General features: G+C 30.7%; 1 protein-coding gene across 1 annotated transcript in view; it reads right to left on the bottom strand.

The window, feature by feature from the left end:
• LOC131846492 (uncharacterized) overlaps window positions 1–16,106 on the bottom strand; it is a 70,355-nt gene that overhangs the window by 22,157 nt on the left and 32,092 nt on the right. Inside the window, exons 2-3 of the mRNA XM_059195810.1 lie at window positions 6,094–6,344; window positions 2,512–2,726 (exon numbers count right to left, since the gene is read on the bottom strand). Of these exons, the coding sequence (XP_059051793.1) occupies window positions 2,512–2,726; window positions 6,094–6,311 (433 nt within the window). The 5' untranslated portion in view covers window positions 6,312–6,344. The remainder of the gene's footprint in view (window positions 1–2,511; window positions 2,727–6,093; window positions 6,345–16,106) is intronic.

The following is a 16,106-nucleotide window of genomic DNA, read 5'->3' as shown; positions in this document are numbered from 1 at the left end:
AAGTAAATTCCGGCACTACTCTACCGATTTGAGAAATCCTTTCATTGTATCAAATCTACATTTTTTAAGAGTGAGCTAGATTACATTAACTAAAAACGGATAATAGTAAACTATCAGAAATGAGTTACAGCAATTACATTTTCGACAAAAACCTTCACAAATGCGTCTCACCTCTTATTAAAAATCTGTGAACGATACTGGATACGTATGGTATGACTATATCCGAAGGCAACTTTTGAAATTACCTTTCAAATGGAATACAATATTTGAACAATTTTCTAGAAACTATCCCTCGGTCGAGCGTTGAAAATTGTGTTCGTTTTCTGCCCACAAAGTTTCAGGAGTGTAGCGTGCAAAGACTTTGATGGTTTGAAATATTGGCGACATCACGTTATGAATGCTGATCGAAGGGAACTGTGGAAAATAATACTAAACGTATTCTTCGTGGTATACCTTTTCAGGGTCCATTATTGACCAAATATCTTTGGGATCATTTGTTTACGTCTTCGATTTCTTATTTGGCTATTGCAGTTTTCTAATTTCTTTTCAGCTTATTTTGTATTAATTTTCATACCAAACATTATAGAAACAAAATTTTGCGTGCCCAATATGCGCTTGGTCGGTTTACTTACTTGGCTCGTGTCAGCGTAATGGGGTTACTTGTAAATGGTACAATTTGCTAACTTTGTAAGCTAGTGTTGGCAGCGGATTGTTCTTTCTTTTGAACTTCTATTTGCATTTACTTCTATATCATCTTTCATTACCATCAACATACTTAAAAAAGGATAAGGTTTATTAATTATGATATTTTGAATTCGACATATATTTCAATGTTTTAAAACCATAAAATTTAAACGATTATTTATATACCGAATTTTGTCATAAAATTCGTGTTTACTAGCATTTCTGTTTCTATTTTCTGGATGATGCTAATTTAACATACGAAACACTATTCCTGGAATATTCCTTATAAGTTACGAATTTTAGAATTTAAATTCTATTTGGAATAAAATAAGTCCTTTAATATTTTCGCAAAAAACATCTACTCAACGGATTCATTCTCTTTCTACAATAATGTCATTATCCAGCGGCATATACTATATCACACGCTGAGTAGGTAAGCAAAGAGGATTTTCAAGCTTCACACTGCGCTGCGCCGCACCGAGAGCGATAAAGTAGCCAAATTCTGAGTCGCGTTAATGTTACGTTTAGACATGTGACGTTGGGGATATCGATATTGGTACGGAAGTAATATTTTTATGAAAATAGAATGTAATCATGCTGATAGCTTAACAGATGGACAGTGGTAACCGTCTATAGACTACGTTTAATATACTTGCATAGCAATATTATAATATTACAGTTTAGTGTTCCTTTAAAACTTATACACATACTTCATAAGTAAATTCATGAACTCACACAGACTACATAGATAGTCTTAAGTCTTAGTAAAAGTAACCATAATTTTCCAGACACAGTGTTCTTTATCGGGAAAATTGTGTTACTTTTTTGTTGAAACTCCACTATATCGTGCCATCATAGGTATATACGAAGTCTCATGCATTTTCATTGATTAAAGAGCAAAATTTATGTTTGATAGATCAAAATTAACGTTGATTAATATTTTACTCATCTAATATGCATCTACTACTAAGAATCTAAACAGTAGATATTGTTGGATTACAATAAAATGTTTTTTGGTACAAATCTTAAATTGTTACAGCGTTTAATATAATGTATGAAAAAACATTAATGATTTTATATTTATTACATTTGTTTCTTATATCAATGTAAAATATTTCTGGCCCATTGTATTCTCCACAGTGACTAAATATATCTTAGTATAATTCTGTAACATTATTTTCTCATATATCGATATGCCTATTTTTATAGAAATTCTCGTATCTATAATGTGGTTGACAAACATATAGGCCACTTGCTTTTATGAAATACTAAGTGAATTTTCAACGAGTTGAAATTGAATTTTCAGGAAGCTGATTTCAATTGGTACATTACTGGTTTAAATTGAGGTAATGCAGGAATAAATTTTCAATACAAAACGTTAAAAATCTTTATGAAAAGACTAAATAAGCATTAATATCACATCTAATTAGAGTTGATAATACAATAGTCCTAATCAATGTTTAATATGCCGACAACGGCAATATTTGCATAAAAATACATTTATTTGTAACAGAGCCTAAATTTGTTGTTACTTTGAATTATATTCCTAGATAGCTATTTCTAACCGTGGTGTTTTCATAAATCTATTCCTATCTATACAGTAGTTAGGTTTAACTGACAATATCAATGCAAAGCCAAAATTAGTTAAAAGTTTGTATATTACGATTAGTTTGTATACGTAAGCATAGAATGTAAAGAGCTTTCAAAAAAATTTATGCTCATGCATACACCACGTGTATTGATAGTTTTTCACAAATTAAACTTCTACAAAAACAATTAGCGTAATGGTTACTTGAACTCCTTGAACAAATAAATATTGGTACTCACTCCAAACGTGGACACTCCAGCCATGATGTTTTTCTTCCTCCGTGCTCTCTGCAGATTGCATCTGTGTCTCCGAAGCCTCAGCCTCCGGTAACGTTCGCCAGCGTTTGAGTAATTCTTTAGTTTTATCCTTCGTTTTATCACATGCTTGACGCCAGTTTGTGAAATATTTTCTGGACACCTTGGGACTTGATAGGTTTGTCGATCTTGAGTCTTGTCTGTGAAATAATTTGGTAGAAATTAGATAAACTGTACATTCTAATGAATAAATACCTATATTATTTCGTATTTAAATTATATTTAATATTTAAATGTTTGAATGTTTCGACGGATTGAATGTTTTATATATTGTTGTATATTTACGTTACGTTTTGTACATTTATTTATTATATAACAAAGTAATAATAATTGTATTAAGAAACTTAGATAAATTTCATTAACGTTTTTGTTTTTGATCTTTATTATTACCATATTTATTTTAAAGGCGCTATTTTTAAAATTTGAGTACATATGTTTTGATTAACAAAAATGAAGCCTAATTGCTTATGAATGTTAATAATAGGAGTAAACCTTAATTATTTTAAAAATAGTTGTCGATATGTATAAATTTGTGGTACAATAAATTCTGTTAAATTAAGATGAGACCATTTTTGGGTAATCGATTTGAAAACAGCCTCTAAAAAGATTTTGTTTCCATTTTGAGTTTCATAAGTATATATATTAAGTTAATAATAGTGTTAGAAAACAGCATTAGCTTACGGATACCTACGTCATTAGTATAAAACTATGTCAAGTGTGTGTGCAGTAACATCACTAGAGAAAACACAGAAAACTAGACTTTGTAGCATAAAAGTTTAAAGTTTTTAATTAGCTGCTGTCTAGTTGACTATAATTATGAGTTGTTCTAATAAAATCAGATAATAGCATATTACTATTATTTACGAGTACAACCATAGACAATAAAAATATAATAATGTGCTGGCCTTATATACATATAGACGACTGCGACTCCTAGGCATGTTTGCCAGTTACATAAAAAGAAAAAAAAATCTAACTAGACTAAAGTTCTGTTCACCATTTTATTTTGAATTTAAATCGCGCGCTGTTTCATATTGATGTTCGATTAAAAAGCAACTGAAGCATTTGTTCTGCCTCGTTGCCGAAATGGCTAAACCAATCAGTATCAGAGGACGACACTTGTTCCGGTCATGTATCCCGATTTATAGCCACGATGTTACATAAAAATAGGTTTGTATGTGGCACTAGTGATGTCCCGATTTAAATGTTATATATACCCACATATAGGCACTGAAATGGCTCCACTCAGCTTTTAGTATGTTTTTGTAAAAATACTGCTGCATTTCAGTGGCACCAAACCAAAAAATCTAACTATGCAGTGATTAGTTTATGGCAATGTAAAACAAAAAGTAAAGCCAAATTAGAAAACAGTTTCACCTGGGTTTAACAACAGGCCAAAAGATGTAATATGGCAAGATAATGTTATATTTATATAATAGATGTAAAGATTTATTACATAAATATAGGGCTTTAGTAATTAGAAAATGAGGATTAACAAAGTATAATTAAACTGCATTTGAAAATAGAATTATCACAATCATAATAATTTGTCAAAATATGTACACTCATAAATGTGCTCGATTTGACATCAACCTTATGTTTAACAGTTTGACTCCGGTACGTCAACTTTCTACCAACCATATTCATTTCCATATTTTTATTCTTCATATCATATTATAATATGAATTCCTTCACCGTGTTGCCTAAGGGATATGTCCCTTCTCGAGTCAGCAAAGGACATTGTCTTAAACGGGGTCAAGTAATATATCGGTAGGTCTATGCGAACACAATGTTTAATCGAAAGCATTGTTTTGGTGATTGTGTTTAGTTGGCCAATAAATCATGTAGCTTAATAGCTATTACACCGAATATACGGCCGGATCTGATAAATGTAGGGTTACCAGATTAAATTATGGGATTTCCCGACAATGTGTGACTACTCAGTATATTGTTCCATATACTATAAATATATTATGTATTTAACTGATTATTTAAATATAACAATATATACTATTAATTGTTAATATTAGGTATATAAAATATTCGCCGTCAAATAGAATTAAAAGTACCTAGTGGATATGTCTGTCATCAGATAATAATAAATTTGTTTGAAATCATTTATTTTGATTGAATAAATAACATCGAATAAAACTTAATATTATTAAATGAATAAAATTAAAATATGATCTAGTACAATTCTTTATGATAACGCTTTTTTGGTATTCATATTTTTGAATAAAAAAATGTAGTTTAATTAAAATATCTAGGTGGTTACAACTTCTCCTTGTTTCTCTGACCATCGTCAAAACTCGGGACTTGTCACGAAAATTCCTGTCACTAGTAACCCTAGATAAGTGCCTACTATACCCAAATTCCGTGATCACCGTGCGTGACAACGAACCCCAACAAAATACCTCTCGACACGAACTTGCCCAACTTATTATGGGCTATTATCCAGACATTGGTTTGGTTACAATCGATCATTCTAGTTGGGCGTGTTCTATTTGTATCGACGCCATGTTTATTTTTATTGCTTAACTTGTTACTTGAACGTTTTCGTCGTCTAATTACTGGATGATTCTTCTTACAGCATGATGATAATATAGACTCCCGGGTGATTGCATAATCATAACTTTATGGATGAACTAGTTTCTCGCCACCTCGCCCTCGATAATAAACCAGCTTTTAAGAAAAAGGAAATTTAGTTGAGTTTCTTGCCAGTTCTCAGTTGACTCTGTATATTGAACTGGACGGCAGGGAAAAATAGTAATAAAAATAACCTGACGTTCAATAGCGACTAAAATGTCCTACATGATAAATTATTTCTGATTTGATAAAAAATTAAAATAGTCCTTCACAATCTCAAATAAATAAACTAACAACATACATATATGTCATATTTCCTATTTATTTATTAAACTATAAAAGGAGAGAAAAATATTGCATTACCACTATTGTAGGTCGTACGAAGTTCACGGAATCATTTACATTGCATTGTAGTTTGGCGTATGAAATCAAGGGATCGTCATATTATAATACAACGCTGCAACGTAGCGAGCGATGTATGACACGCCTACAATTATACAAAAACGTAAGAACGTAGACATAATAACGAGTTTTACCCGCGACATTGTCAGTTTTGTTTATTTTATTTTAAAAGGTGGCCTATGTCCGTCCTTCTATAATATCACTTGACAATACACACGACGCCATCTAGTTCCAAGCTAAGCAGAGTTATGGGTAACTGATAGAATATTTGGATACATTTTTTTTGTAAAAACATACATAGTATACATAGAAAACACCCAAACCGCTACAATACAAATGTATGTACCATGCGAAGAATAAAACCCGCGATCACTGGAAGTAAAGCGTCATGCTAAACCATTAGACCACCGAGGCCATCATATATAAAATATAGATGTCATTAGATTGGTTCAACCGTAACAAGGTAACAAACAGATTTATAGACACACAGATTAACAATATTAGTCTGGATAAACAAACCTGTCAAATGTATCCTTTGAACTCTCACTAGCTTTTGACAGACGTCGCTCCTTTCTTAATCCTGAACCATCATCGCTTGGTGACTTTTCCGAGGGCAGTTTCAGTTCCTTCTCTGACTTGCTGCTGGACCGCGAGGACTTGCCGTCGTCGTTCTCCTTCTTGAGCGCCGGCTTCACTGGCGACAGGCTGCCGGGCTTCTCATGTTTCTTCATCTCCATACTGATACGTGGGTGCACATCCTCGCCGTTTTGCTATAAGAAAGGAGAAAATACTTTTATTTAATACCGTAAGAAAAGACGGTATATTGGCAGAGCCAATTTCGGATGCAGATAAGTTGTTTTACATGTTGTTATCAAATTAATCGACGTCGATTATTCATTATTTAGTAAGGAATTGCCATTGTCACATTTTGTGTACAAAAATTCGGCAACAAAAGAATAGAAACAAATATCTTTTTTTCTAATTTGAGGTAGACTTTATTCAAAGTCCTCTTAGTCTTTATCTTACCTATTTCAGCCGCTTAGCAACTTTGTTTGTAACAGTTACTGAGCAGATAAATACTGTGGATGAGGTTATGATATCTTATTTCTCCAGAGCGGCAAAGCACGAGTGGTATACGAGAGTCACGTGACGACATGATTGTGTTTGTTGTTTATATATAATATACAGCCCACGGTCACCACTGAAATTCAGATGAGCCTTGAAATTATTTGTTAATCATTCCAAGTATATTAAAAAATCTTAGTCCTCCAGAATGTTACCGCAAAAAGGTGTTTCACTTTTTATAATTCTGCGATTAGTGTAGATTTACAAAAGTATCTAATAATGATAGAGTAAAAATGTTACAACAGAGTAAAAATTCTATATCTTTTTTTGTAAAATGTTGTTAATTTTTGTTCCTATGAGGACTAACAATGTAACAAGCTTTGTACGAACTATGCAACAAAATATTGCGGTGCCCATAAAGAATGAAAACAGATTTTAACAAAAAGGGTATCCGAGTAATTTGTTGTATATTTTGCCGGTATTTTTAATAAGTTATTTGAATTTTTAAAAGGTAAAAATAAAGTACTGGCTAAAACAGATTCAGTTTTATTTTCCACACACAATATTTAATCTGTCATATATTTTATTATGCTGACAGAGACTAATTTATATTGTTATATAGAGTAGTTAACTGGGAAAAAATGCTTAGGTACTTTCATTCTTATTTATCTATTTATTTATTAGAAAACAAACACATTAGAATACAATACATTAAATCAACAGTACATTTCTAGAGAAAGCCAATAATATAATAATAATAGGTTTTCAGAGACTAAGCAAAAGAAAATAATGTCGTGACAAACAGAATAAAGATCAGAGCTATATTTCGAAAGTACAAATCAAATAATATAATTTGCACTAAATTTATAAATGATAAAATTTTAAATAGAAATTAATTATTTTATATAGATTAAGATATTACCAGATACGTATATTTAGAAATCCAAGTCAATTTAATATTTTTATTTACTTATTTTATTACATTAACTTACTGTTGAGGCTATACTAATGTATATATTTATTTTATTGATTACTAGCTACTCGCCCCTGCTTCGCACGGATATACATGTATTGTACATATATAAACGGTCCTCTAGAATCACTCTATCTATTAAAAATAACCGCTTCAAATCCCTTGCGTAGTTTAAAACAATTAAGCATACATAGGGACAGACAGTGATGGGGACTTTATTTTATACTATGTAATGATCATTTTGGTACAATTACCAAAATGCTTAGTCATCACTCTATCTGCCGATTAAATTGTTTAAAAAAATTTTTACGATTTTTACATATTTTGAGTATTTGTTACTCAATTAATACCAACAGTACTGGTCAGCTTTCAAGAACATTTTTAACATGGATTTACTTTAAGTTACATTAACACAAGTTGAATTAATTCTTTAAGGCAAAGATGCGCAATACAGATACTAAAAAACACCTAATAAAAATGACAATTTCTGACACCCCTCTGACGTGTTTTAAAACTTATTTAAATCTATCCGTCGAATCTCACTCTTTTGCGTAATACAGTTAATCTCCAAAATGGTATGCAAACTTGAGTAGTGTGACTTTAGCAGACAACTCAGTTGACGAAATAGTTATACTCGTATTGCACAAACCACACTCTAGGTACAGATTGGATTTGAATTATTGATAGTTGTGATGCAGACACGGCTTCACGAGGGATCAAGGGACAGCGAACATTCATCTCCCATTTGTCTACCGCTCTAAAAGATTTTGTGATAGTACTAATAAAATGTTCTTAGTTTATTACGTATCTACAACTTCAATTTGCAATGCCATGTAGTAGCCGCTACCGAAAGAATACTTTTTCCTCGCATCATCTATTATTTATTTAAGCGCAATTAGAGAAAATTCAATTGTATTCCATTAGTTGCTTTTATTAAATGTTACCTTACCTTTACCTTATTATATATATATTTTTAGAGTCTTATGTTTTTTATCATTGGTTGAGAGTCTCGCAATAGTATCTTAGGATATTTATTTTGAAATTAAAAAATAATTACTTGGTATGAATAGAATGCTATTTTAAACGAAGAATTCTAAAATAGTTATTAGACAAAGATGCAAAAAGCATTATTTGTGTCGGAAAAATTATAATTTTGTATAATCTTACTGTAAAATAACAACACAAATAACGATGTAACAAGCATTATAGTGGTAAAAAATTCATATTAAATATGTTATTTTATTTTTATTATCTAACCTAAATTATTGTTTCATTATAATAGGCAATGAATAATTGTTTTACTGCATTTCAGTCATCAGACGAGATAGTTTTAGTCGCAAACTAAAATAATATAATTTGTTTTTTTTTTATTATACCCTGTGTTATTTTGAATATACACCCAATTTCGTATTTATAACGCACATTAGCGTGGTGATAGTTTCGTACCTAATAGATAAAAATGTAAATGCAGTTAAAATATTTGAAGATATGGCTAGAATTTGTGTTAGGACCAAAGATAAAGAACACTAAGCAGCTGAATTGCATGTGGTCGGTCTTAGATCGCTTGCCAATACGTAGGTAGGTACTATCGCCATTATCTGTTCTGAAGAGACATTAAATCTCAACAGGTAAGACATTAAAAACAGATTAGCCCTGGTGAGATAAAACAAACGTACGGTGCCAATATCGGTTTCTACAACTATTCTTTGACCGACCCCAAAACAATGATTGTGAGATTTTTATCTGTTTGACTGTGCGCCCAAATCTCCGACATAGTTTAAACCTTAGCTTGAGCTTAACTGAAAATTTAGTTTTTGTTTTTTTCTAATCTGATTACAATCTATAACGTTCTACAAGTACGGTCGCGGGGCTAGCTAGTCAATAATATAAAGTAGCAATATTTCTCTTAGTTACTATTCCTTGTTCAAATATATGTACAATAATACATAACAATGGCATGAATAAGAGCTGTATTAATAACATTGATTTCTGTTCAGCAAATAGAAAAAACCGATGTGGATATTTCCTTATGGAACCGTCATAACTCATAGCTCACCGATAACTTGAGCCCACTTAACGTCAGACATTGAAAAATGAATCCAATCAGTTTTGTTTTAAGATCCAATGAGGTACAGACCAAGAGTTTAGGCATGGTAAAAGAAATTTATCTATATATATTTTTGAACTACATACTATTATTGTCTGGGAATTTGTGTCATCATGAAAAATTCTCTATAGTTCCTCAGGAAGGGCATTGCTTGAGGAGTATTTTTTAACGGTGTATATGATTTCTCTACGATATTTTGACATATATTCGCTACAATATATTCTTGGGAATCTGGTCACTAATCCCCATTATTAAACACCCACACCACTTCATAAGGGTTATTACAAGTGTCACAGTATATTTTCTGATATTTCGTAGTGTATATTACTCAATAATAGTAGAGTCATAGACCCCATTATTTTTTTTTCTGCCCTGCAGAATAATACATTTGCTGCCTACAAATATTTATTGTCACTTACTTGATATTTGATAGCCACCTGGCGTTCCATATGACGCCAATCGCCTTAGTCAATAATGGTGCGACTTAACCCTATATATCAGGTTACTTTATCTAAAATCTAATAAACGGTTATTTGATCCAAAGGGTAAAAGGGCAGAGGTGAGAATAAATTCTCTAACCCTTACTATTTAGATGTTGCTCTGTGGAATGCTTTCGCGGTAAGTATGATAACGTGACAGTCTTTGATTTTAAATAAAATTTGAATTTCATAAAAGTAGTTAGAACCTTTGAATAGTATTCATTGATTGCAAACGAAATATTATAGAAAATTAAGCATCGTGATTAAGTGGTCTATGCCTTTCCACTTATGGGTAAAATATTATTACTATGTGAACACTACATATCAACCATTTATGAAACATTTTGGCCGAATTCAAAATTTTTGGTCAAGCAAGCCATAACTTCTGTTGAATAGTATTTTTTTCAGTTTATATTGATTAATTTTAAATAAATAAAATCTTCATAATCATGTATATAAGTCTTTCAACTGATATAATAAAAAAATCTTTTGTATGAACTAAAATAATTCAATTGGGTCGCATTATGAATTTAAAATAAATACAAGAAAGCTTTTTCTGACTTATTTTTATTCATTCACAAGTGAATTAATAAAGCTAATTACAGAGAACAAAGTAAAGGAGAAACTAGAACAAAACAAGACTAAAAATGTTTATTGAGGTTAATGTGGCTTGCGTGGTTTTGACTTGATTGCATTATGTAGCGTAATAATGTTATTATTGAATAATTATAGTATTTAGTTCAAAGAATGAAATATTCTATGATCATAGTAGCGTTTCATTTACTAAAAAGAAAAGTATTTTGCTGAATATTTAATGTTTGTATATATTCTATTAGAAATGGTATCTATTAAAATTGCTTAAAATTGTTTTCGAGATTATTCTTTCCCGTTATACAAGCAAAAGTTCACTTTTATTTCTTACGCTGTATCTCTATATATTCATATGCTCAAAATATTTTGGGTAGGTATAAAACAAAATAATATATGTGTTTTACATATAAATTGAAATATATACACATGTTTCTGTTATATTACACAAATTAAAAGAATATGTGTTATTTAATTTTCCTGCAAACGTTAACTCCTGCTGCTTTGTGAGCAAACTTTAATTTACTTTTATTACTGTTGATGCAACACCAGTATATGTAGGAAAGAGCAAATTTTAATTAAACTAAGAATTCAGAACGCGTATAACCATGGGGAATAATAACACGCTTAGCAGTTACCCAGTGTTGCCAGTATGTAAGAAATAAAGTGCTACGTTTTGATTATTCGGTAAAATAAATATTACCTGCCATTTTACTAAGCTTTGTAATCATACTTGAAACCAGAAATTCTTGTAATATATATGTATTTATTGTATCTCGGAAAAACTTTGTAGGAGTTGGATTAAATAGTATATATTAGTTGCGCAACTTCGTCTGCATCACATTTAGTCGATATTTATCATTTAACATTTCGCCCGAAATGTTTTTTCAAAACCCGTCGTTAAAGTATAATTTATATAATATATATAATATATATAAATAAATAAGTTCAGCGTGAAAGAGTAACTTCAATAAAAAATCCATTAATACTCACAAACTTTCGTTTATAATATTAGTAAGATAATCTAAGATATATAACGCTTTGGTTTTTAAGTTTAGATCTTTTTCCTGGAATATATGATCTTTTATTTATGAAAAAAATTACACACGAAAAATAAAATTCCAGAAAGCCATATCGTATCGTATTTAAGTAATAGATTATCCAATAGCAATAATTCTAGTACATGAAAGTTAAATGCATCAGAAATCTGTTACAATATTTTACTGTAGAGTTCGCTCGTATAGAATCATTAACAGTAATATATATTTATCATTACTAATAATCTACTCTTCCCTCCCCATTACGCCTTTGTTATGTAAACAATTCTTATTGATAGTAAAATCAACGACCTATAAACTTGAAACCCCTATTTATCACCCTCGGGAAGGGCGAATTTTGTTATGAACGTCGTAACATATGTATGTTCAGTTATTTGCTTTCCAGTAATACATATAAATTTCCAAATATACATATACAATTTTTATAGAATAACTACATAATTTTGTCAAACACAATAATTCATCGACAACTATGAAATTAAATTAAACATCGTAGTATTATACATTTTTTGTATTATGAAGTCAGAAGTTATAAAGAAATATATGATCTACACAAAATAATGAAAATGTTATTGTTCCTAGCTTATATTGTACACATGTACATTAGAAAAACCTGAAAGTCGTAAATAACCTTTTAAACATAGAAATTGTATATATAAATTCAATATATTCTATATATTTAACCAACTCGGTGGTCTAGCGGTTTAGCACACCGCTACACGTCTGAGGTTTGATTCTTCGCACGGTACAAACATTTGTATTTATGGGTATGATGGGTTGTATCGATCTGGGTGTTTTCTATACATATTAAGTATGTAAATACAAAAAAAGTATATATGTATTTATATTAGTCGTCTAGTAACTATAGCACAAGCTAAGCAGCTTGGGACTGGATGGCGCTGTGTGAATTGTTCTGAAATAGTATTATTATTATTTCCACATTCAAAATTGAGATCTAGAGCTTTCTACTGTAATGTAATGTACATATATGTGTAAATATTATACAACAATAATAAATTCATGATATTACAAGTAGACATAGCATGTAGAGTCTGACTCAATGGTTTGATCATGCAATATTAATGTGTAATTAGGATGCTCTCCATTCCATGTATGCCAGGTACTGTATTATTTATTGTCATATTTATGTTACTAAAATACAACATGTATTATTACTCCTAAGCTAAGGTTTCCTACATATTGCTGATGTTTATTACATGGAGTTAAATTTACAAAGTACATTGATAATAGGGCCTGTTTAATCAATATTTGCGTACAAACAATTTTGTAACTTAAGTACCAGTTTAAAGAAAGAAGTATTTTATTTTAGCTGTCAAATTAGTATGTGTTGTATTTTAGTGATAATATGCATTAACAAAAACAGATCAAGATTTTTCATTAAATTATATATCTCCTCCTAATCAGGTATTATTAAATGCAAATTGATTAATTTGGATGTATGCTATTTACTATAACTGGCATTGTTATTTTGTTTGTAATTTCAATCAAATTGTGTGTTCTCGAGTTGATATCTAAATATTACTATAGTTTGATTAATGTAGTCATTACTTTCATACGTTACTACGTACATACTGTATTAACAGAATGTAAACTTCTCTGGTCTCCTTCATGAATTAGAAAAATACAATCTTTTTGACATTATAAACCTAATAAGATACAATTGATAAACATTGGTACTTATTTGAATTATATTTATTTATTTTAATAATGAACCGTTTTGGAGAAATTAAAAAAATATGTTTGAGAATGGAAAACAATTAAGCGCGGGAAACGCAACGTAGAGTTTGCGTAGAGTATGCGTAGGCTCCGCGTAGCTGTATAGTGACTCTTTAGCTCATAAAGGCAAAAATATATAGCCTCTGAGTGTGTTGAAAAAAAAACATATTATGATAAAAGATATTACTGATAGAAACGAGAAAATATTATTATGATGTTCCATTTATATTGACAATTGATTTACACAACTGCTTCACATCACTAAATTGACTTGTTTTAAGTGGCTAAAATGTCATAAATGAGAGTCCTCCATTAATAATAAAAAATAAAGTACTGACTAACTGATTTGTTTAGAAGTTTTCCATAACAATTCCAGAGAGAACAATCATAAATTAATACAGATATTACCGATGGAAGTTGGATCATTAAAACAGGCATTTTGCCGCCAAAAGCTACACGGCTGTACATTCTTCCCATTAGCCACTATTGAGCGACTATTGTTTAATTAAGTTGGAAATGGTGGCGTCATGTAGGCAATTAGTCCGCACCAGCTGCCACCACTTATGAAGTACACTGTTTTAATATGGATGAAGTAGGAACTACCCGAACTTATTAAATAATAGTTATTACCCGAAACTGTTTTTGCTTTAATAACTGCATCCCCTATTTCATCTCCTTACAAACATTTTTTTTGACTTATCGATAGCCTATTTCCATCTTCTAAATATCTTAGTCTGTGTTCACGTTAAATTTTATTTAAATTAGTTCAGCCGTTTAGTCGTAAGAACGTAACAAACAAACTGACCGACATTCGTATTTATAATGTTAATTCGTTTTATTAAGTGACTCTTTACATGTTCCTTACTATGATTTAGATAATTAAATTTTAGTATGGTTAAGAAATTATTTTAATTTCTGATATTTTATGAATACAAGTATTAATGTGTGCATAACACATAAATGTTAGGTATGTACGTTTAGAAAGCGTACCAAACAACCTCCTACATAATTATAATATCTCTGCATACATGTACGAGTAATTCATTAGTCTGCATGCATTGCGATGGCATTGCGGTTTGCAAGACAATGTCAGTTCAACATTGCAATTTGCATGATGTGCAGTGACGTAAATTGTTAATGTACAAAGCTCCGAATATGTTATACTCACAATAAAATAAAATTATTAATAAAGCGTCATAGCTGCGTGGTCCTCTAATCGTACTGAGACCGAAAGTTTGTGAAACGGAATCTAACTAACACTAAATAACTTTGTGTGTCAACTACATAAATTCCTGATGGACTGTACTGTGGTGGATACACCGATAACAAACAAAAAAATCAATCGTTTTAGTTGATTAAAATATATCCAGTAAAATGTGGGTGTCTTCGTTACGACATCGAAATCTTAAAGAATTAGGTCCATAATACATAAATAGTTCTGCGCTAGATCCACAGCGCAGAACTATTTATGTATTATGGACCTAATTCTAATTATACCTACCTATTCTAATTATGTAAATAAAGTCTTTTCTACCATTCAAATAGATTTTTTTTTATTGTTACATTATATTCCAATATGACATAATACTCTAATGTTATTTGTAATACATATTGGATATTACATTTTCCACTCGTAGAAAGTACGGAGAAACTTATGTCGAATCATAAGTTTGAATGTCGTACGGGAAGTGGAGTTGGCAAATCATACCGCAACTAAATGGATTAATCCACCAAATGCGTTCATCTTTTATGAATGCACTGGCAACGAATATCTACATTTGTGCCGACTCCGGGGAAAACTTTTCAAATCATCTTTTCACGTTCTAATAATTTTCTTTCCTTTGTGTCCTACTTCATATCTGTAAGGTGACCTATTTGGGAAGATTAGTATTGGATATTGGCAAATATTTAATACTCATATAAAGTGGAGAGTGGTGCGTCATAGCCCAGTGATTACTACCCCGACTAATGTAACCGTTTGTGTTAATTTATATTTCTGATACAAATTTTACTGATGGAAATATTGATAAAAAAAACAAATTAATCAGAGTGATGGTGGTGGAATCACTTTAATTTAACCCCCACGTTCAATTGAATTGTACCAAGTGAACTATTGAGATCATCACAAACACTACGTACATTTACATTTGATAATGTATTTTTAATATTAAATGTATTAAACGTATATTTAATATTAATACGATAATCTCAAAGATATAGTAACAAGTTTAACACTTTGTTTTGCGTGTATGATTTCCTCGGTCTAAAAAACAACTATTTTCGTCACCTTAAGATTTTTGATGACATGTAATATTTATAGGAATAATAACCACGATATGGCAACTATACAATTTCCATCATATGCTCGAGGAAGATTGACATCAGGCAATCAGGCGGTCATAAAAATCTGAAGGCAAAACCAGTGTCTCATAATATGAATTTGAGTGAACGAATTGATGATAGTATGTAATATTACATGTAATATTAATTTACATGCTTGTCCATTGTTTGTATCTAGGACGGCC

The sequence above is a fragment of the Achroia grisella genome, unplaced genomic scaffold (genome assembly GCF_030625045.1).
Source record: "Achroia grisella isolate CSIRO2021 unplaced genomic scaffold, CSIRO_AGI_Agris_v1 utg511, whole genome shotgun sequence".
NCBI lineage: Eukaryota > Metazoa > Arthropoda > Insecta > Lepidoptera > Pyralidae > Achroia > Achroia grisella.
The sequence above is the reverse complement of the archived record's forward strand: the minus strand, read 5'-3'. Positions and strand labels throughout refer to the sequence as shown.